The 21,898-nt window shown below is 38.2% G+C and overlaps 1 protein-coding gene across 1 annotated transcript in view; it reads right to left on the bottom strand.

Moving 5' to 3' along the window:
- Window positions 1–21,898, bottom strand: part of CHMP3 (charged multivesicular body protein 3) — a 43,137-nt gene that overhangs the window by 4,557 nt on the left and 16,682 nt on the right. The window contains exons 2-3 of the mRNA XM_017863823.1: window positions 20,100–20,279; window positions 1,268–1,389 (exon numbers count right to left, since the gene is read on the bottom strand). Coding sequence (XP_017719312.1) covers window positions 1,268–1,389; window positions 20,100–20,187 — 210 coding nt within the window. The 5' untranslated portion in view covers window positions 20,188–20,279. The remainder of the gene's footprint in view (window positions 1–1,267; window positions 1,390–20,099; window positions 20,280–21,898) is intronic.

The raw sequence follows: 21,898 nt of genomic DNA on the forward strand, positions 1-21,898 counted from the left end.
GAAGCTGAGCCCCTACTGGGGCCTTCAGAATCTACCAGACGCAAGCCTTCCTCCAAATCTGTATTACTCCCAGTATTCAGAAACCATTATGAAAAAGATCCCAGATTCTGAAAAAGGCTTCCCTCTCAGATCCTGGTGGCTCTGAGTTAAAATGAGCAAGCCTGAAGGCACTCCAAGAATGATCTTATTATCTGGTTCTAGATGAACAGTGATCACCAACTTCAGGGCAAGACACCTACATGCTATTTGTAAAGGACATACCCTCCTGACCCATTCCTTCCTTACTGCTACTGCCCAAGGACTTCTCATTCAAACAACCTGGGCCCTGGGCTTTCTATGTTCTTTTTCTGCAATTTTCTTTTCCAGCCCCTCTCTCCCATGCCCTAAACCCTGTATACAATTCAAGTTCATAAATGAAATTCACTGAGACGAAGGGAGGCGATTTCTACGCACAGCCTCTATACAAGAATTTGAGGTGTACACTCTTGGTTGTCAGCCACAGGTCTGCAGCAGGAAACAGCATCTGTGTGAGGGACCTCCCATCCTCATTTCCACGGTGACAACGTCAGACATCAGTGCCCCAACTCCAGATCTTCACTTACAACCAAGGTGACCTTAGGAAAACTACCTGATGACCCAAAGGCTCAGTTTCTGTCTATGTAAAAAGAGGACAAAAATCCCTGCCTCTCAAGATGGCTAGAAGAACAGACTAGGAGATAGGACAGTATGTGGCTGCCGGGGCTTGGCAGCAATGCCTTCTTTATCCCTGTCCTTGTCTGAAGGCCACGAGTACAGGTCCTTGCCAGACCCTGATCCTGGGGGTGGCAGGTATTTACGTGCTTTCTATTTGATTCTCAGTCTCTCCCTTTTTAGTTTAAAACAGGGATCAGCAAACTACAGCTGCTGCAGGCCAAATATGGTCTCTGCCTGTTTTTGTAAATCAAGTTTCTTTCCATCTCCTTGCCTATGTTGGACCCCACAAACTTTATTTCCTTATCCCTAAATGGTTGCTCCTTGGTTCCCCCACCTCCTCTAGAGCTCTGGGTAGACTTTTGCTATTTCTACAGAACACTCTGGCAATCTGACCCAGACTCTGCCATGCTGAGCTCAAATGGTTTCGATCAATGTTAACAGCTACTCCTTAAAATTAATTCTGTCTAGCAGGTGTAGTCTGTTCATCCCCACCCACCCTCATCCCTGGACCACTGCTACTTGCTTAGAGTGACTCTGGGGTTTGGAAAGGAAAGCAGGGTTAGCCCTAAGTCACCTTCATCATTTCTTTGGACAACTCCCTCATGGTGGCCTGAATTTCTGGAATCTTCACAAGACTTTGCATAGCCTTCATCACTTCTGTGCTCTTCTGCAAGGAACCAGCCACTCGCAAGACCGCTGAAAGATAATGTGTACAGTCAGGATTGTTCAACAGGATGGAATAAAGAGACACAGCCAAATTATGAGCCATTCCAATAAATAACAGCAGTAGCAAATGGACTCCCAAGGTTATCTGTGTGCCTTTAAATTAATTACTGTCCTTGTTGACCAAGAGACTGACTTTTCTAAATTGTATGCTATCTGGGTTACTACTGATGTGAATTCAGTGAGCAGGCACACCAGATGACCAATCTGGAGAGTGGCCTGAAGCCACTCTTGACTTTTAGGAAAAGAAACCAGCTTGGAGTAACTGTGACACCCAGGAAAATCACAAATAGGAGGAACAGCTCCAGACCTTGTAAAGGCCACACTAGAAAAGAGAAGGCTTTAGAACCCAAGTAGAGCTCCCCATTCACCAGCCTATGGACAGTGTCTGTTTGGTATGGAGCCAGCTTATCACTGGTCCTCAGAAAAATGAGAGAAACTAGGATAGATACAGTGAATATGTGTATGTGTGTCAGTGTGAGGTGGTTCCTTACTAGAGAAAAACCTTCTGTAGTCTGAGATTATATGCCTACTACAATCTTCTTTATAAGAAATCATGGTAGTATCAAAAGATCATTGCCCCACCCTCAATGTATTTAACATGTCAAAGAGTTGGCAACCATCCAAACCTGTTTTGGAATTTCTGAGACTTGAAGTTCTGAGAGCTGTCATATACAAGCTGTTCCCTAAAACTGGCGCACAGACTTCCTTCCTCCTGGCTAAATCAGGAGTCACTATAGGTTTACCTCTGGTGGAATCCAGACCCTAGGAAGCTTTCACATCTAAGGGAAAGCAAGAGTGACCAGAGAAATGCCTGTCTGACATTTATAGTACTATGTATTTTCTAAAGGAGTAAGGGAGTTTGCTAGTTGCAGAGAACACTTCATTTCTCTTAACACTGACATGAGAAAATAAAATATTTATTAATATTAGTAGAATGACACAGGAAGTGTCAAGAATCTGAGGCTGAAATAAGCAATAAATTACATATGCCATTAAAATGATATAAAAAGTTATAGAATGTTAAAAGTTATTATTGATTATATAAAGATGGGAAGAAAAGGGTAAAAATAAAGCAAATTCCATACAGTTTTGTTTATAAAGCCTGATGTCTACATGAGCCTGTAATTGTATTATTTTATAATTTGTGTCCTGATACATCCTTATATATATTATAAGTTGCATTATTATTTGCATCCTGAGTCTGTAACCCAGAGAGTACCTGAACATGGTATGTGTTCAATAAACTTCTTTGAGCTGAATTAGTGAAAATAAGTAAACAGATGGGAGACATGGAAAAAACTATGACTAGAGAAGTATTTAAACACTGAGTCATTTGTATTTTGAAAAAGGTATAAATTTCTCATTATTAGAAGGTACAAGAAAGGAAGAGTCCATGTTGTAGGAAAAGAGGACACAAAATAAACTTAGAAATAAAACTTACTACAAAAACATTCAAGTTGATAACCAATCAAAATGGATTAGGTAAGTGGATTTTTAAAAGGCCAGACTAATTTTATGTTGTACACTTGAAACTCAAGACAAAGGTGGTTGCTATGGTTTGAATATGTCCCCTCCAAAATTCAGGTGTTGCCACTGTGATAGTATTAAGAGGTGGAGCCTTTAATAATACTGATATTTTATGAGTTAATCATAATATAAAGTTTAACTTTAGAACTCAGGGAAATCAGACCTTACTCTTCACAGGATGCTAAATGTTCACCCAGCAGAGGGCGATGGTGTATGCTTACAGCTCAGCTCAGAACAGTGGAACAGTGCAGAAGCAGGTGAACCTTGGTAAATAATTCGTTGGAAAGAAAGAAAAGTGTAAAGAAGTAAACATGCAAAGGCACAATATGTTAGAATTTATTAGGCAAACACTTTCAAAGATTTGATAATGTGTGGGAGATACCAGTCATTCAAATCTTGCAAGGTTTTTGAAATATTGGTACAACACTGAACTAGAAGAGGGGAGAAAATCAGGATTTGATCAGCCTTTGAGATATTCAGTAGCTTCAAATGACAGATTCAGGGCCTGAGTTACACAGTATGGGAATTATATGCCTTTCACTTTTAAAAATCTTTTAACTCCATTTGCTAATTTTTAACCCTTAAGCACTATTAAAATTATGGTTTGTTTTAACTGTTGTATGTCAACAATGAAAATTAGTGGTAACTAAAAAAAAAAAAAAAAAGGGATTAGGCCATGAGGTTCCACCCTCGTGAATGGATCAGGTGCCCTTAGAAAAGGGCCTGCAGGAGGCAGTTTGTTCTCCCTTGCCCTTCCTCCTGCCATGTGAGAACACAGTATGCCTACCCTCCAGAGAATGCAGCCCTTACCAAACAACCAACCCTGCCAGCACCTTGATCTTGAACTTCCCAGACTCCAGAACTGCATAAAATAAAATTCTACTCTGAATAAATAACTCAGTCTCAGGTATTCTGCTATAGCAGCACAAAACAAACTAAGGTATAAAAAAAATGTATTTCCTATGTTCCAAAAGGAAAAATGAAATAAGAAGGTATGGCAGGGTAAAAATTATTTCATAATAAAAATAGCCAGACCTTCAAAAGAATGAGAAGGCAAGCCACAAGCTGCAGGAAAATATTTGCAAAAGACATATGTGATAAAGGACTGCTATCCATAACATACAAAGATCTCTTAAAACTCAATAATGAGAAAATAACTGAACTTAAAAATGGTCAAAAGACCTGAACAGATAACTCACCAAGATGATATATTAATATAAATGGCAAGTAAGCATATGAAAAGATGTTCAACATCTTATGTCATTTGGGGACTGTAAATTAAAACAATGAGATACCACCAAAAACCCATTAGAATGGCCCAATACAGACCACTGACAATACCAGATGCTGGTGAGAATGTGCCGCAACAGGAACTCTCATTTATTACTGATGGGAATGCAAAATGGTACAGCCACTTTGGAAGACAAAGCCAGACACACACCTACCATATGATCCAGCAAGTGTGCTCCTTGGTATTTATCCAAATGAATTAAAAATATGTCCACAGAAAAACCTGCACACGGATGTCTTATAGCAGCTTTATTCATAACTGCCAAAACTTGGAAGAAACCAAGATGTCTTTCAGCAGGTGTATGGATAAACAAACTGGTACATTCAGACAATGGAATATTATTCAGTACTAAAAATAAATGAGCTCTAAAAGCCATGAAAAGACATGGAAGAAACTTAAATGCATATTACTAAGTGAAAGAAGCCAATCTGAAAAGGCTACGTATTGTATGATTCCAACTATATGACATTCTAGAAAAGGCAAAACTATGGAGACAGTAAAAAAAAAAAATCAGTGGTTGCCAAGGGTTAGTAGGGAAAAAAGATGAATAAAGACAGCACAGAGAATTTTTCGGGCAATGAAACTACTTTGTATTTACTGATACTATAATTGTGGATAGCATTATACATGTGTCCAAACCCATAGAATGTACACCACCAAGAGTGAATCCTATGTAAACTATGGACTTTGGTTGATAACGACATGTAAATAGAGGTTTACTAATTGTAACAAATGTATCACTCTGGTGTGGGATGTTGATAGTGATGGAGGCTATGCACGTGTGAGGACGGGTACATGGATCTTCTGTACTTTCTATTCAATTTTGCTCTGAATCTAAAACTGTTCAAAAAATAAATTTACTAAAAAATAAAAACAACTATACCCTGAAGGTGAAATCAAGAGTAATAGAAGGGCCGTCTGTATTCAAGATTGCCATTTTGTATGATGAGACTGGAAGGACTCCAGTCCTTAATATCAGTAGAATGCAGCAACACCTGGCATCAGGCGTTTCCTCCAGAATCTACAAAACCAACATGCCAGAGAGTCGTTGGGCTTTTCTTCTGCCTGATTGTTCTAGTGTACATATTACTTAGACTAGAGATAATTGGGTTTGAACCCCATCTCTGCCATTTCCTCACTGTCATCTTCAGCAAGCTGAACTGTTTTCCTTATTTGTGAAGATTGAATGAGATCACATGTCAAAGAGCTTTGTAAATTCTCACACACATACAAATATAAAGTGCTACTGCTGAAGCAGTTTATAAATGTATCTTAAGAATGTCCCAGATGAGTGGGAATTGGTTAGGATGCATGACCACACCTTGGTGTGCTGCTGGTCAGCTCCTGACTCTGAGAAAGCACTGATGGAAAGGCCCATGTCACACGTACAAGATAACCAGCTCGAAGCAGGGACAGGCAATGAGAGGTGAAAGAGGCCTAGTTCCACAACTCTGCTATAATATAAGCCACTGTAGTAAAGTTTTCTGTTATTTGCTGCTGAACATATTCTTTAGCTAATACTACAAAAAAAAAAAGCAAAAATATCACCCATTATATTTTATGAAGTATATGTAACACTAATTCTAAAGTCTGAACAAAACTCTAATCATAGAGTTGCCAGATAGTATTCTAATGAACTCAGGTGCTATTTAAAATACTAAAACTATCCTCAAATAGATTGTACAAACCCATTAAGACCAAAGTAGATTCACATTCAATAGGCATGGGTGGCTTAATCTAAAAATACCACATTCAAAAACCAAGAACACATATTATATACTAAAATATAAATGGCATCAGAGTAGTGACTGCGTCCCACTATGTTAACAATATGCTGAATGTACAGAATGCAATCAACAAATAGATGCTGAATGAATAAATGAATTAATCCATAAACAAAGCATTATTTAATGGTAGAAAGTCCCAGAAAGCATGTGTTAGACTGAAAAAGAAATTCCTATCTAAAATCTTCAAAAGACCACAGCATTCAAAGTATCATTATATATTTAATTAAAATGCCAAATTTCATGCTTAAAAATGGTTAAAATGGCAAATTTTCTTATGTATATTTAACTATAATAAAAAACTTCTCCCACATCCCCCCAAATAGGTTAAAATTCTACAGAAAACATTACGAAGTCAGCAATGTAAAAATTAGTTGATCACATTTAAAACTACAAAGATCAAAGTTACACAGAGAGGAATATGAAATAAACTGAGCAGCATTCCATTGGTCACAGCTCTTTCTGTTGAAATGCCTTCCCTACCCCAGGCCTGTCTGGAGATCTCTCTGGATTCAGGCTTTCTCCAACTTCAGGGCCTTTCCACGTGGTCCTCCCTCAGTGTGGAGTGCCAGTCCCACTGACAGCTCCATACTGTAGAGGCTTGGTGGACAAAGTTAAAAAAAAATTAAAAAAAAAAAAAAAAAAAAGGCATGCTTCAAAGTTTGTATTTATCCTTGTGCAGGGCCACATTAATCTTCTCAGTAGTGTTTCAATTTTAGTATATGTGCTGCCCAAGAGAGCTGGAGTGCAGTGGTGTGATCTCAGCTCACTGCAACCTCTGTCTCCCGGGTTCTAAGCGATTCTCCTGCCTCAGCCTCCCAAGTAGCTGGGATTACAGGCACATGCCACCACACCTGGCTAATTTTGTATTTTAGTAGAGGCAGCGTTTCACCATGTTGGCCAGGCTGGTCTCGAACTCCTGACCTCAGGTGATCCACCTGCCTCAGCCTCCCAAAGTGCTGGAATTTACAGGCGTGAGCCACTGTGCCTGGCCACTAGATTCATTTGGGGGAAGACTCACTATTTTATTTCCAGTGCCTAGCACTGTGCCTGACACGGCCGACAATCAAGCATTTGTTGAAAAAACCAATAAATGAATTTAACACTGAGGTGGTTTTATAAAGACTCAAGTGCTCCTACATAGAATGAAAGATTTAGTATTGGGTCAGAAATATGTTTTTTCTTTCTTGTATTGATCATAAAACTTCCAGAACATTTCTTTATTTAAAAAAACAATTTCGGCTGGGTGCAGTGGCTCACCCCTGTAATCTCAACACTTCAGGAGGCCAAAGTGGGTGGATCACGAGCTCAGGAGATAAAGGCCAACATGGTGAAACCTTCTCTCTACTAAAAAATACAAAAACTAGCTGGGTGTGGTGGCGTGCGCCTGTAATCCCAGCTACTTGGGAGGCTGAGGCAGGAAAATCACTTCAACCTGGGAGGTGGAGCTTGCAGTGAGCCGAGATCACATCACTGCACCTCCAGCCTGATGACAGAGTGAGACTCTGTCTCAAAAACAAAAAACAAAAAACAACAAAAAAACATTCATATGACAAATAGCAGGGAGAAGGAAATAGAAGCTCATTCTCCCAGTGTTTTAAATTATAGACAGAACATCCACATACTGGTGACAAAAAGCAACTGATGTAGGAAAAGAAATTAAAAACCAGAAATAAAAAAGGTTCACTTTTAAACATTTCATCAAAGAGAATTTTGAAGACACAGAAAAGTAAAGAAGTATCATTTCACCAAACAGGAGATACGGGTGGCAAATAAGCACATGAAAAGATGTTCTTAATCATTAGCCATGAAGGAAATGCAAATTAAAACCACAATCAGCACCATACACCTATCAGAATGCCCAAAATGAAAAACAGTGACAACAACAAATGTTGGAGAAGATGCAGAAAAACAGGATCACTCATACATTGGCTGGTGGAAATTTAAACCTGTACACTTTTACAGCAGCTTTATTCATAATAGCCAACAACTGGAAGCAACTCAGAAGTCCTACAATGGGTGAATGGTTAAATAAACTGGTATATCCATATAATGAAATACTACTCAGCAATAAAAAGAAATGAACTATGGATACATGTAAACACTTGAGTTAATTTCCATAGAAATATGCTGAGTGAAAAAAGCCAATCCCAAGAAGTTACGTAACTATATAACTCCATTTATACAACATTCTTAAAATGACAAAATTATAGAAATGGAGAATTAGTGGCTGCTAAGGCAGAGATGGGAGGAAAGTAGGTGTGGCTATACAAGGGCGACATGAGGGAACCTTGTATTGATGGAAATGTTCTGTAGTTTGACTGCATCAATACCAATATCCTGACTGTGAGACTGTACTCCGGATTTGCAAGATGTTACCATGGGGGGAAAGTAGGTGAAGGGTACACAGAATCTCTCTGTATTATTTCTTGCAAATACAGGTATACCACATGTATGTGAGTCTACTAGTTTCTAAAAACACAAACCTTAATTTAAAAAACATTAAAGCATGTAAAAATAAAGTTACATTACAACCCCACACCTGATACAAATGAAAAAGGGATATTATACACATAAAAACAATTTCTGCTATAAATATGACCATGTTATAATATCAACAACTAAAGATGGAAGCAAAGTAACTAAAAAATTAGTTTCATGGCCGGGCGCGGTGGTTCACGCCTATAATCCCAGCACTTTGGGAGACCAAGGCGGGCAGATCACGAGGTCAGGAGATTGAGACCATCCTGGCTAACACAGTGAAATCTCGTCTCTACTAAAAATACAACAAATTAGCTGGGCGTGGTGGCAGGTGCCTGTAATCCCAGCTACTCAGGAGGTTGAGGCAGGAGAATGGCATGAACCCACGAGGCGGAGCTTGCAGTGAGCCGAGATCATGCCACTGCACTCCAGCCTGGGAGACAGAGTGAGACTCCATCTCAAATAAAATCAAAAAAAAAAAATTAGTTTCATAATCAGTAGATGTGGAACCCAGTGAAAATATTCTGAAAATAATCTGGACACCAATAATGAAAGCAACAAAAACAGAGAACTCTTTCTACCTATCACAGGCTCTCATGGGAATTATTAAAATTTTAGTTAAATTTTTTTAAAATTAGCAAATAAAAATGGGGCCAGGCATAGTGGCTCACACCTGTAATCCCAGCACTTTGAGAGGCCCAGGCAAGCAGATCACTTGAGCACAGGAGACCGAGACCAGCCTGGGCAATACGGTGAAACCCTTTCTCTACAAAAAACTAGCTGGGTAAGGTGGCTCATGCTTGTAGTCCCAGCTACCCAGGAGGCTGAGGTGGGAGGATCACCTGAGCCACGGAGGTTGAGGCTATGTGAGTCATGATCGCACCACTGCACTCCAGACTGGGCAACACACCCTATCTCAAAAATAAAATAAAAATAAAATGAAGTAAAATAATGTTAAAAACAGCATCAAAAACATGCAGCTCATTGGTAGCAAGAGCCCAGGGGAGCAATACATTGACTCAACTGACCAACAGTGTGGGTTTTAAAAGCCAACTTAAAACCGGCATTTGCAAACACAATGAATCAGATTATAAGAAAATATGAAATCTTACGACTTTTCACAATAATGATAAATGAAAGCTCAGAGAAGGGATATTAAAAACATTTGAGCCTCAAAAGTAAAATCCCTTGAGAGTAAGACACTTTTCCTTGTAACAAGAAAAAAAAAAAAAAAAAAAAAAAAGATAAAGGGTACACAATGATTTCCAAAAAAAACTTCAACACAAAATAATATTGAACAGAAAGATAAAAATTAAAAGGAGATAGTACAAACATTCTATAATATGGTGAACCAAAACCAAAAGGATGTCACAAGAGTATCGAAACCATGTACATTTCAGAAACTTTAAAAATTTAAAGTCATGTTTATTTATGACTTACATGCTCCACTTGAAAAAAATAACTTGAAGCAGTTTATAAAAAAGATGTATATGGCAGATACAATAAAATAAATTTAAAACGCTCAAAAGTGTGAGTTGATTCCGTAAATGTGGGCTGGAGTATCTCAGCAACCACACTATTGACAGTTTGGGCGGGGCAATTCTTTTGTTGGAGGCAGCTGTTTTATGCATTCTAGGGTGTTCAGCAGCAACCCTGGTTTCTGCCCACTAGATGCCAGTAGCAGCACCCTTTTTCCTCCTAGTTGTGACAACTGAAAATGGCCCCAAATACTGTCAAATGTCTCCCAAGCCCCAGTTGAGAATCAGTGGCCTAGGCTAATAAAAGTTACTGCAACTGAGATTAAGTTTAGCTGTGAGCATATCAACAGCTAAAACATAAAAGTTAATCATGTTTTGGGCTGTAGGACATTCACTGGTAACACTGTTTCACTAGGAAAGACTTTTTTTCAGGCTAGCTTCTAAGATAAATTTCTTCCATGGCTTTTAATATTAAGGAATATTAAAGTATATAATCTTTATTGACTGCACCACTAATTGTACAGAAGTTATAGAAATAATCTTCAGGTGGCTGTTTTCTTATCCACCACAAAAACACAAAGGAGGGCTGGGCGGGTGGCTCACGCCTGTAATCCCAGCACTTTGGGAGGCCGAGGCGGGTGGATCACCTGAGGTCAGAAGTTCAAGACCAGCCTCGTCAACATGGTGAAACCCCGTCTCTACTAAATATACAAAAATGAGCTGGGCATGGTGGCGGGCGCCTGTAATCCCAGCTACTTGGGAGGCTGAGTAGCTTGAACCCGGGAGGCAGAGGTTGCAGTGAGCAGATTGTGCCATTGCGCTCCAGCCTGGGCAACGTCAACAACAACAAAAAGCAAAGGAATACTATGAAAACAGCTCAGCAAAGGCACTGCTGTGGGAAGTAAAACAGGAGGATGGAGAAGGGTTTCTGAGGATCCAGCTTGCTAACAGAAATTGGACTTTAAAATTCTAGAGGGATGACTGTCTAGTGTCACTCTCACTTAACGCCAATGATGTGTTTTTATATGGTATTTACAGAGTATAAAATAAACATTCATATGAATAACAACTAAAATTAAATATGAAACAATCAATTTGTGAGGAAGGTAGATGATTTTTTCACTCCCTTTAAAAATTTCATTTAATGTTGTATTTTGCTTATGTAGGGGCAAATATTTCATTTGAAAAAGACAATCATGCACTATAGAATTGAAATCTGTAAAAGTTTCGGAGGGGAAAATTTTAAATCCTTGAATAAACACCATCATGAACAACACATGACACGGATATGTATTTATTTTAGAAGATTACTTATTATTCAGCAAGCCTTAAAGAAACTGAATTTTAATCTTGCATATGCTAGATCACAATTTAATATTAAATGCAAAATTTTTGTTTATTTAAGGCCTCAAATTTGTAGACCTGAGTAATAAATGTGTGTGGTATGTATAAAATGACATAATGTTAGACTAACAAAAGCAAACTGCAGGACAGTTCGTATAGTACTCAAATAGTAGCTACCAGTGGGTAAGGGGGCTGAGGCCAAGACAAAGAAATTGGTGAACAATTACTTTTATTTTACATATTTCTACACCATTTTAAAAAACAATAAGTCTATATTAGTATGTTCTCACACTGCTATTAAGACACACCTCAGACTGGGTCGTTTATAAGGAAAAGAGGTTTAATCAGCTCACAGTTCTGTGGGCTGTATAGGCTTCGGCTTCTGGAGAGGCCTCAGGAAACTTACAACCATGGTGCAAGGCAAAGGGGAAGCAGGCACATCTTCACATGGCAGGCAGGAGACAGAGAGAGACAGACAGATAGGGGAGGTGCTATACAGTTTCAAACAACCAGATCATGAGAACTCTATCATGAGACACCACTAGGGGGATGGTGCTAAACCATTAGAAACCACCCCCGTGATCCAATCACCTCCCACCAGGACCACCTCCAACACTCAGGATCATAATTCAACATGAGATTTAGGTGGGGACACAGAGCCAAATCATATCAAAATCTGTAACACTTAAGTTAAAAATACTAGAAAATTATTTAAAAATGTGTTTTGATTCAACAAATTGGTTTAAACTTCACAAACGTTATGCTTGACCCCAAAGATCCATAACTTGCAAACTCACTTTCAGGTACTCCAATCAAAGCACAGAAGAAAACAAAATAAAAGGACAAAGGTAGCTAGGTGGATGTACTACCCTACCTGGGCCTCCCTTTTATTGCATGGCCTGCCCCTCTAGACACACTGTCATCAATATATAAGAACTTGGAGCTCTCATGCATCTCTGCCACTCAAAATCCCACCATAGCTCAGCACTCACACCTGCCCCACTGCTTTAATGGTAAAATATACATACATTATTTTAACCCAAAATTATACATAACATAAAATTTGTAATGTATCCATTTTTAAGTATATAGTTAAGTGGAAATAGGTACATTCATTCACATTTTTGTGTAATCATCACTGCCATCCATCTCCAGAACTTTTCTCATCTTCCCAAACTGAACCCCTGTACCGTCACTCAACTCAATCCCCATTTCCCCTTACCCTTGGCAGCCAACACTCTACTTTCTGCATCTACATTTGAGAATTCAAGGTACATCATGTAAGTGGAATCGTGTAGTATTCATCCTTTTTTGAAGTGCTCATTTCACTTAGCATAATGCCTTCAAGATTCATCCATGTTGTTGTAGCATAAGTCAGAATTTCCTCCCTTTTTAAGGCTCAATAATATTCTATTATACAGATACATCACATTTTGTTTGCCCATTCATCTGTCAATGGACACTTGGGTTGCTTCTACCTTTTGTCTATTGTGAATGCTGCTGCTATGAACATTGGCATCCAAATACCTATTTGAGTCCCTGCCTTCCATTCTTTCAGGTAGATCCCAAAAGCGGAATTGCTGGAGCATATGGTAATTCTATTTCCTGCCCCACCTTTGAACTTCTCCCTTAACCCTCTCTTCCAATCAAAACACACTCATCATCTGTCTTACACTACAAGGAGCTGCTGTCAGAAAGCTGTCACCTGGAAAGCATCTAATCATGACAATGTATTAATACGTGACAAGGCTGAACAGATTACCCCTCCCCAGAGGCATCTGCATTTTAATAGGGGAACATCTTAAGAAAGAGGAATGACTTTGTTAAATCTCGGCTTTTCAAAGCAGCAACAGGCTAGGGGTGGGATGGGGCCATGGAAAGACAACAAAGACATCTCAGGAACTTTGGTTAGTTTTCTCTTTTTCCACTCCCAAAATGTAGTCTTTTCCTTCCTGCCCTGTCCCAAGTTCTATCCTGGTACCTACTCTGCTGTATTTAATCTCCCAATAAGCAACATTCCACTATTAACCAACACAACAATGCTGTCTAGGAATCCTTCCTGCCAGCAAAAGCTTAGGTGCTGCAGAGGCCAGATGAACCAAATAGCCACTGATTTCCTGGGGCTAGTCTGATCAGCCCAAGTGAAGACTCCTCTCTTAGACCTGTTCCTCTCCCTGTATTTCCAGTGTCTGTTAATGGCCTTGCAGTCTCTTTCCAGGCTCAAAGGCTCAGAGCATCTCAGCCTTGTTTATACCTTCACTCTGCACCTGTTCTTGTGTCTTCTACTCCATTCTCACTAGACTAACCATTCCCCTACTCCACTCCTTTACCTCTCAGGTCCCACTGCCTCCAATCACAATGGACTGTCCCGCCCTGCACCTGTGCTCTGTGCTTATAATGTGCTAAAGCTTTCAAATGTCTACAAAATAATTTAAATTCCTCAGCCTGATATCTCAGAACTCTGACTCCAACTTACCTTTCTAGCCTCACCTCCCACTGCTCCCCTTCATGCATTCCTGTCAAACTGTTTATTTGAAATATTTCAATTGTGCCTTAGTACACCTAATCCCTCTAGACTCAGATGCTGCCCTGATTCTCCCCAAAATACTTTTCCTCTTAACTCGCATTGCACTTTATCTGCATTGCTACAGCACGTCTTATTTTGAATTTGTCTTTGAGAAACCTTGCTCTTCTAACAGCTGTAAAAACTGTCATCTTCACCTCCTTGCTCATCCTCTCCAGCCATCCCTTCCACTTGCTCGGTACTCAACCTCCTAGACCTTCCTTCTGTGCCAGGAATGCTCAGTTCTTTTTGGCCCCAGGGCCTTCACACATGCTAGCCATCCAACTTGGCACACCGCTTCCCATGCCCCCACAAACTTAATAGTTCATCTTCCTTCAGAATTCATCAGTGCTTGAAAGGAGCCATCCCTGATTCTACATTTCTCTTTTACATTCTCCCAGTGCATATCACAGTTTGCAATTATAAATATCCATTTGATTATTAAATTTATTACTTTTAATTTTTATATTTCTTCAATTATCTGCAATTTACCCCATACCTAGAGGGCAGTGATTGTGCCTGTAATATTCACTATTTTAACCCCAGTGCCCAGCAGTATGCCTAGCACATAATAGGGCTTTTAAGAGATATTTATTAAATGAATTAACATTTTGGTTTTTGTAGCTCAGTCTATATGCCTGAAAAGACTAGAGAGGGCAGGTACTCAGAAAGCCTATATTTAAATCTAGCTTCCCCTACCCTCCTCCCTTCCACTGTCTCCTCTGCCTCCCTCCCTCCCACCCACCTCTTTCTTTAAAAAGAGAAGTGGGATAGGAAAGAAGAGAATGATTGGGAGAAGTTCTGAGAAACAGTATACGGAACGTCATGAAAATTTCAAAAAAGACAACTCATCATTAACAAAAGAAAATACTTCACCAACGAGGAAGAACAGAATGATTTTTTTTTTAAAATAAGAAACTGAGAAACTCTTTCTTGAAAATTAAAGTTAAGATAGCCAAAATAAAGAATTCATGAGAAAAAATGGAAAATAAAGTTGAGGAAATTTTGCAAAAAGTAATTACACAGACAAAATTGATCATGATAATGATGATAATATTTAAAACCTATCTATACAGCAATTACTATGCCAGACAATGAAGTGAGCCTCACAACCTGCTTATGAGGAAGGCACTAACTATTATTATCCTCAAAATGGAACATGGAAAAGATAAGAAAATTAAAGGACTAGTCTGAGAAATCCAATAACTAAGACTGTTTGCTTTCAGAAAGAAACAGAAAATAACAGTGCAAAGGCAATGTACATGCACACATCCAAGCACTGTAGGATACAAGTCCCCAGGACTGAAAAGATGCACCAAGGAATAGAAGGATACAATGCTTTTCTTTTAGAAATCCATATGGAAATACTTATAGATGAAATTACAGTTCATCCTCCATATCTGTGGGTTCAGTGTTTGTAAATTCAACCAACCAAAGACAACAAAATATTCAATATCAAAAATATTCAACCACAATGAAAATGAAAGGCTGTGTCTGTACCAAACACGGATAAGCTTTTTGTCATTATTCCCTAAACAATATAGTATAACAATTATTTACATAGCATTTGCATTGTATTAGATATTACATAATTAGTCTAGAGGTTAAAATATACAGGAGGATATGCGTAGGTTATATGCAAATACTACTTCATTGAGCATCCACAAATGTTGGTATCTGCGGGGATCCTGGAACCAACCCCCTGTGGACACCGAGGGATAAATGTATATGGATTCCCAGGCGAAAACATAGGGACTAGGTGGGATGAATATAAATTAAGTAAAATCAGCCAAGAGTTGACAATTGTTTAAGCTGGGTGATAGGTACATAGAGATTCATTTGGGTATTCACTCTGCTTTTGCATATGCTTAAAATTTCCATAATAAGAAGTTAAAGAGAAAGCAATAAGGACAATTCAAACAATCCAACTTCTCTCCTGAGAATAAACCTTTTTCAGACCTCTGTTTATCCACTTATTTATTTACACATCTACACAAACACATCCTCTATTTACTTATTTACAGAGTGCTATCATGCTATATATACTGTTCTGCAACTTGATTTCTTATTAAATGATGCATCATTAACATCTTTCTATAGCTGAATACTATGCTGAAACCTGAATAAATCATAATTTACTAATTCAATCCTTCACTGAAGAAAAATAAAATGTTAACAGTTCCCCTGTTACAAACAACTTTCTGTTGTTGGCTTTACTTATGTGTATTTTTGGGTAAAAATGCCCAATGCCTATAATTGTACAATTATAAAACTATTTCAAAAACAAACTTAAATATAAAAAAAAACTTCAAAATCAATAAAATTCACATTAACAACATAAATTTCATGTGATACTTTGCTGAACTAAAACACCACTTATAATGTGGGTTATGCTACAGATAAAATACTTGAGAACTATGCATATATATATACTGTTCTCATCTATCTGTCCGGCGACTCCTTTCCCACTTTTCTCCATTAAGACTACTGAGGTTGCAGTGAGCCGAGATGGCATCACTGCACTCCAGCCTGGGCAACAGTGCAAGACCTTGTCTCAAAAAATAAAATAAAAAAAGACTACTTAAAATCCTTGCATCAGATGGGATTTCTTTGGTAAGGATATTTACATAGTAAGTTGGGTTTTCCTCTTTTCACACTGGATTGCCACAGTGAAATCTGACACCAAACCTCAAAAACAAAAATGCAAATGGGGGATTGAAGTCTCATGAAACTCATCAATTATAATGTAACCCAGAGTATACATATGTTTAATTTTTTAATGATGCCAAAAATTAAAATAAAAAAGAAATTCTCATAGTAGAAAGACTGGAAGAAGAGAAAGTGGTGGGAGAAGGAAAATCAAGATTTTTTTTATAGGCATATCAATTTTGAGATACCCCTTAGACATCTGAGTGGAGATGCCAATTATGCACTTAGAGATAAAGTCAGCCCTGAAGATAAAAATTTAAAAATCAATGGCATTTAAAGGCATGGGGTTAGATAAGATCAACTAGTGGGAGTAAAGATGGAAAGGAGCAGAGGATCTAGAATAGAACCCTAGCACCTTAACATTCAGAGGCCAAAGAGCAAATACTTCACTTTTCAATTCTGGTAAAGCTACAGTATATATGAAACAAACAACTTAACATATTGTTATGGGTGTATATTTAAACAATAGGCTCTTATGTGCAGTGCACAGGGGAGCTTTTGTTATGTATACTGCTGAAAGTGTATGATAAAAGAATTTTTTCCATGCAGACTAATGATTACTTACTATCACTGGCTGAAAAGGTATTTTGGAATCAGGATACAGGAAGAAAGGGCAAAGAAAAGAGAATGCTCTAGTTTAGTAGCTCTGAGAGAATATTAACACAAGATAACATTTCTCAAAAATAAAAAAGTATGACAATACCAATTAAAAGGTATGAAAAAAAGAACTCATGAACTGCTGCTGGAAATATAAATTAGTAAAGCTTCTTTGGAGAGCAATTTTGTAATTCTAGTAAAATTTAAACCCAGCTATTTACTTAGCAATTCTACTTCTGAGTATACAACTGTCCTAAACCTTTACACATAGCAAAACCTGAAAATAACCTTAATATCCATCAAAAGGGGAACAGAAAAATAAAATGTGATACACCAATGTAATTTCATCTAGTAGTTCAAATCAATGGACTACAGCATGCTCTCCCTCTCTCTCTGAATATACATAGATCATTTTATTGTGGTTGCTGTTGGGTTTTTTGTCTTGTTTTATAGAGACAGGGTTTCATTATGTTTCCCAGGCTGGTTTCGAGCTCCTGGCTCAAGTGATCCTCCTGCTACAGGCTCCCAAAGGGCTGGTATTACAGGTGTGAGCCATTGTACCCCACCTACATTTATCCATATGAACATATTTCAAAAACAATGATAAATGGAGAAAAAAGACGCAGAATGGTATCTATAGTATGATACCATTCATATAAATTTTAAGATTCACAACAGTGGTTTTCTCTGGAGAGGATGGGAGAGAAGAGAATGAAACTGGAAAGGGGTAGTAAAGGAGCTTCAACTTTTGTAATGCTTTATTTCTTTTATAATATAGAAGCAGGCAAATACAACAAAACGTTAGATTTTATTAGTTCTGGGCCAGGTGCAGCGGCTCACACCTATAATCCCAGCACTTTGGAAGACTGAGGTGGGTGGATCACTTGAGCTCAGGAGTTCAAGACCAGCCTGGGCAACATGGCGAAACCCTGTCTCCACCAAAAAAATAAATAAATAAAATATAAATTTTATTAGTTCTGCATGATAGGTACATAAAGATTTATTACATTATCCTCTGCTTTCATCTCCACAATTGGAAAAAAGAGGCTGTGCATACACTGCTTTATTCATAGAGGAAAAAAGGCAAAATAAGCAATAAGGAAAGTGAAAAATTTTTAAACAAGCTTATCATGGTCAACTGAACATGTGTCTTTTGAGCATGTTGCAGGAAAAATTGAGAATAAATCTGAAACTTTCAAGCTGGCTATAAAAGACAAGAATACTTGAGCTTTCAAACATGACAAGATTAAACTATTTCTTTATGGCACTGATACTCAGTTTGGTCAAAAGTCATATCTAGGTGATATACCCAGTATTTCAAGAACCTAAAATCATCACTTTAGGGCTGAAATAACATGGTATTTAAAAGTGAAGATAGGCTGGAAGTGGTGACTCATGCCTGTAATCCCAGCACTTTGCAGGGCCGAGGAAGGCAGATCACCTGAGGTCAGGAGTTTGATACCAGCCTGGGTAACATGGCGAAACCCCATCTCTACTAAAAATACAAAAATTAGGGGTGCGTAGTGGTGGGCACCTGTAATCCCAGCTACTTGGGAGGGTGAGGCGGGAGAATCGCTTGAACCTGGGAGGTGGAGGTCGCAGTTACCAAGATCACACCACTGCACTCCAGCCTGGGTGACAGACTCCACCTCAAAAAACAAAAAGTAAATAAATAAAAGATAATCTTGATAGATTTTTTAAAAGATGATGTGGTACAAACATTTTGTCATTTTCTTTACTCTTTCCCAGCCCATGATTATTCTCTTCAGTATCTGGAGAAAGAAACTAATGATACATTAATGGTTAGGCATATTTTAAAGCCACATTTGAATGTTAAAATTGAATGTGAAGAAAATACCTTCAGAATGAAATACAACCAAATAATGCATTAGAAACTCATTTGGCACCATTCTATAAATTAAATCACTTCATCTTCTAACTTCTTTTGAGTGGGATCAATGAAGTATCTGACAGAGAGTTGAAAATATTCTTTAGTGAAAAATTTCTCCATAATTTCTTTCTTTTTTACAGACACAGTCTTGCTATATATATTGTCCAGGCTCAAGCACAATGGTTATTCACAGGTGTAATCATAGCTCACTGTGGCCTCAAACCCCTGGGCTCAAGCACTTAATTCTCCTTGCTCAGCCTCCTTAGCAGCTGGGACTACAACTGCATGCCACCATGCCTGGCTCTCCATGATTTCTGAGTCTGTATTCAATCTAAGTATCTGACAGTCATTTGCTGCCATTACTAAAGAATTATAGTTCTGAGTTAGAACTACTTCATAATTTAATGGAAATTAAGAAAAGAAACCAACTAGATGAACGACCACAAACAGTACTGTACTGGACACTGAAAGGAAACAATGTTTATTCCTATTTTAAATATCATGAGTTCCTAAAAGTCATCGAAAATGGACAGTTCACACATATGCTGAATACCCATAATGTGGTCTACAGATTCCTAAGATGTGACGAAGCATTAGGTAGACAGAGATGAAGGAGAAAAGGAGATGAGCCAAAGCCCCACAGCCTGTTGTAACATTTTGCCTGGGGCTGCTCTGGGACTAGGACAAAGGTAGAAAGCTCTTTTCTTCAGTCTCCCTCCAAACATCTAAGCTGGCCCCTTACTTCTACAACTGAATTCTCAGGTCACTTGATAACATTGTTCAATACATTCTAACTTCTAAACAAAGCAGATTTATATGTAGATTTCATTATTATTTAGAAAATACTAACAAAAGAAAACAACATTATTATATTTTGCATTTGTACGACACTCAACACTAAGAAAATACAAAGAATAAAAACCAGAGTAGAGTTTTTCCTATTCAAGGAACCCATGTTGATAATAACAGCAACACTGGCATTACAAGCTGACCGTAAGGTTAAGTGCAGCCTTACCCAGCTGGTTCTTCATCCCCATGAGCACTGAGTTCATGTGCGCTTTGGAGGCATATAGCTTGCTCACAGCCTTCCTTGACCTGATCATCTCCTTGGCCAGAACTACACAGACATCCTTCTGGCCTTTCTTGGCAGCATCTTTCACAGATCGTTTCACTTTTTCTTCTTCTCTTTGGATATCTAAATTTAGAACAGAACACCAAAAATCAAGGGTAAGTCAGGTTTATTGGCACTCAAATACATTCTTATTGTGATCTAAATGCGTCTATTAAGTAGAAAAACATATAGAAGGACAAACATAAAATCAAAATAACATAGTGAATATTCATCATTTCCAGAAACAACATCAAAGTAGTTTAAAAGAAAAGTACAATCCTATTACACTTGACAAAATTTCAAAACACCCTTCTTACATTTGTTGGTACTGGCCCTAAGAACGTAAAAAAAAAATTACTGTAAATGCATTCCAGAGCTTGCTCCAATAATCAGTAAGTAGTATTCCCACAATCATAAGAGTACAATTTCTACACAGTCACTAATCATTTCTAGAAACCTGCAACTTAAGGAAAGCCTGAACATATTATAAGTCTCATACCAGCATCAGCTAAAGGTAAGATATGTCTTTATTATATGCTTTATGATCAGTAGTGTTTTCTCCAATTTTTAAAACTGTGACAAAATACATAAAATATACCATCTTAACCATTTTTAAGTGTACCATCAGTGGAATAAAGTAACATTCACATTGTTGTGCAACCATCACCTCCACCCAGAACTATTTTTTTTTTTTTTTGAGACGGAGTTTCACTCGTTGCCCATGCTGGAGTGCAATGGTGCGGTCTCAGCTCACTGCAACTTCCATCCCCTGGGTTTCAAGTGATTCTGCCTCAGCCTCCCAAGTAACTGGGATTACAGGCACCCACCAAGATGCCCAGCTAATTTTTGTATTTTTAGAAGAGATGGGGTTTCACCATGTTGGCCAGGCTGGTATCGAATTGCTGACCTCAGGTGATCCGCCTGCCTTGGCCTCCCAAAGTGCTGAAATTACAGGCATGAACCACCGCGCCCGGCCCAGAACTTTTTTCAACTTTCCCAAAACTAAAATTCTGCACCCATTGAACAGTAACTCTCTATTTCCCCTTTCCCCTAACTCCTGGCATCCACCATTCTATTTCTGTCTTTAAGAATTTTACTACCCTTGTTACTTCCTTTAAGTGGAATATTTTTCTTTTTCTGACTGGCTTATTTCACCAAGCATAATATTCTCAAGGTTCATCCATGTTGTAGCATATGTCAGAACTTTCTTTTTAAGGCTCAATAATATTCTATTGTATGTATATACGACATTTTACTTAACCATTCATCTGTCAATGGACACTTGGGTTAATTCCAATTTTTAGCTATTGTGAAGAACATGAATGTACAAACATGTCTTCGAGACTCTGATTTCTTTTGTGCATATGCCTAAAAGTACAACTGTTAGGTTAGATGGTAATTCTATTTTTAATTTTTTGAGGAACAGCTGTACTGTTCTTTTATTTTATTTTATTTTTTTATTTTATTATACTTTAAGTTCTAGGGTACATGTGCATAACGTGCAGGTTTGTTACATATGTATACTTGTGCCATGTTGGTGTGCTGCACCCATCAACTCGTCAGCACCCATCAATTCATCATTTATATCATGTATAACTCCCCGATGCAATCCCTCCCCACCCCTCCCCATGATATGCCCCAGTGTGTGACGTTCCCCTTCCCGAGTCCAAGTGATCTCATTGTTCAGTTCCCACCTATGAGTG

This window comes from Rhinopithecus bieti, unplaced genomic scaffold (genome assembly GCF_001698545.2).
Source record: "Rhinopithecus bieti isolate Rb0 unplaced genomic scaffold, ASM169854v2 scaffold_74202, whole genome shotgun sequence".
NCBI lineage: Eukaryota > Metazoa > Chordata > Mammalia > Primates > Cercopithecidae > Rhinopithecus > Rhinopithecus bieti.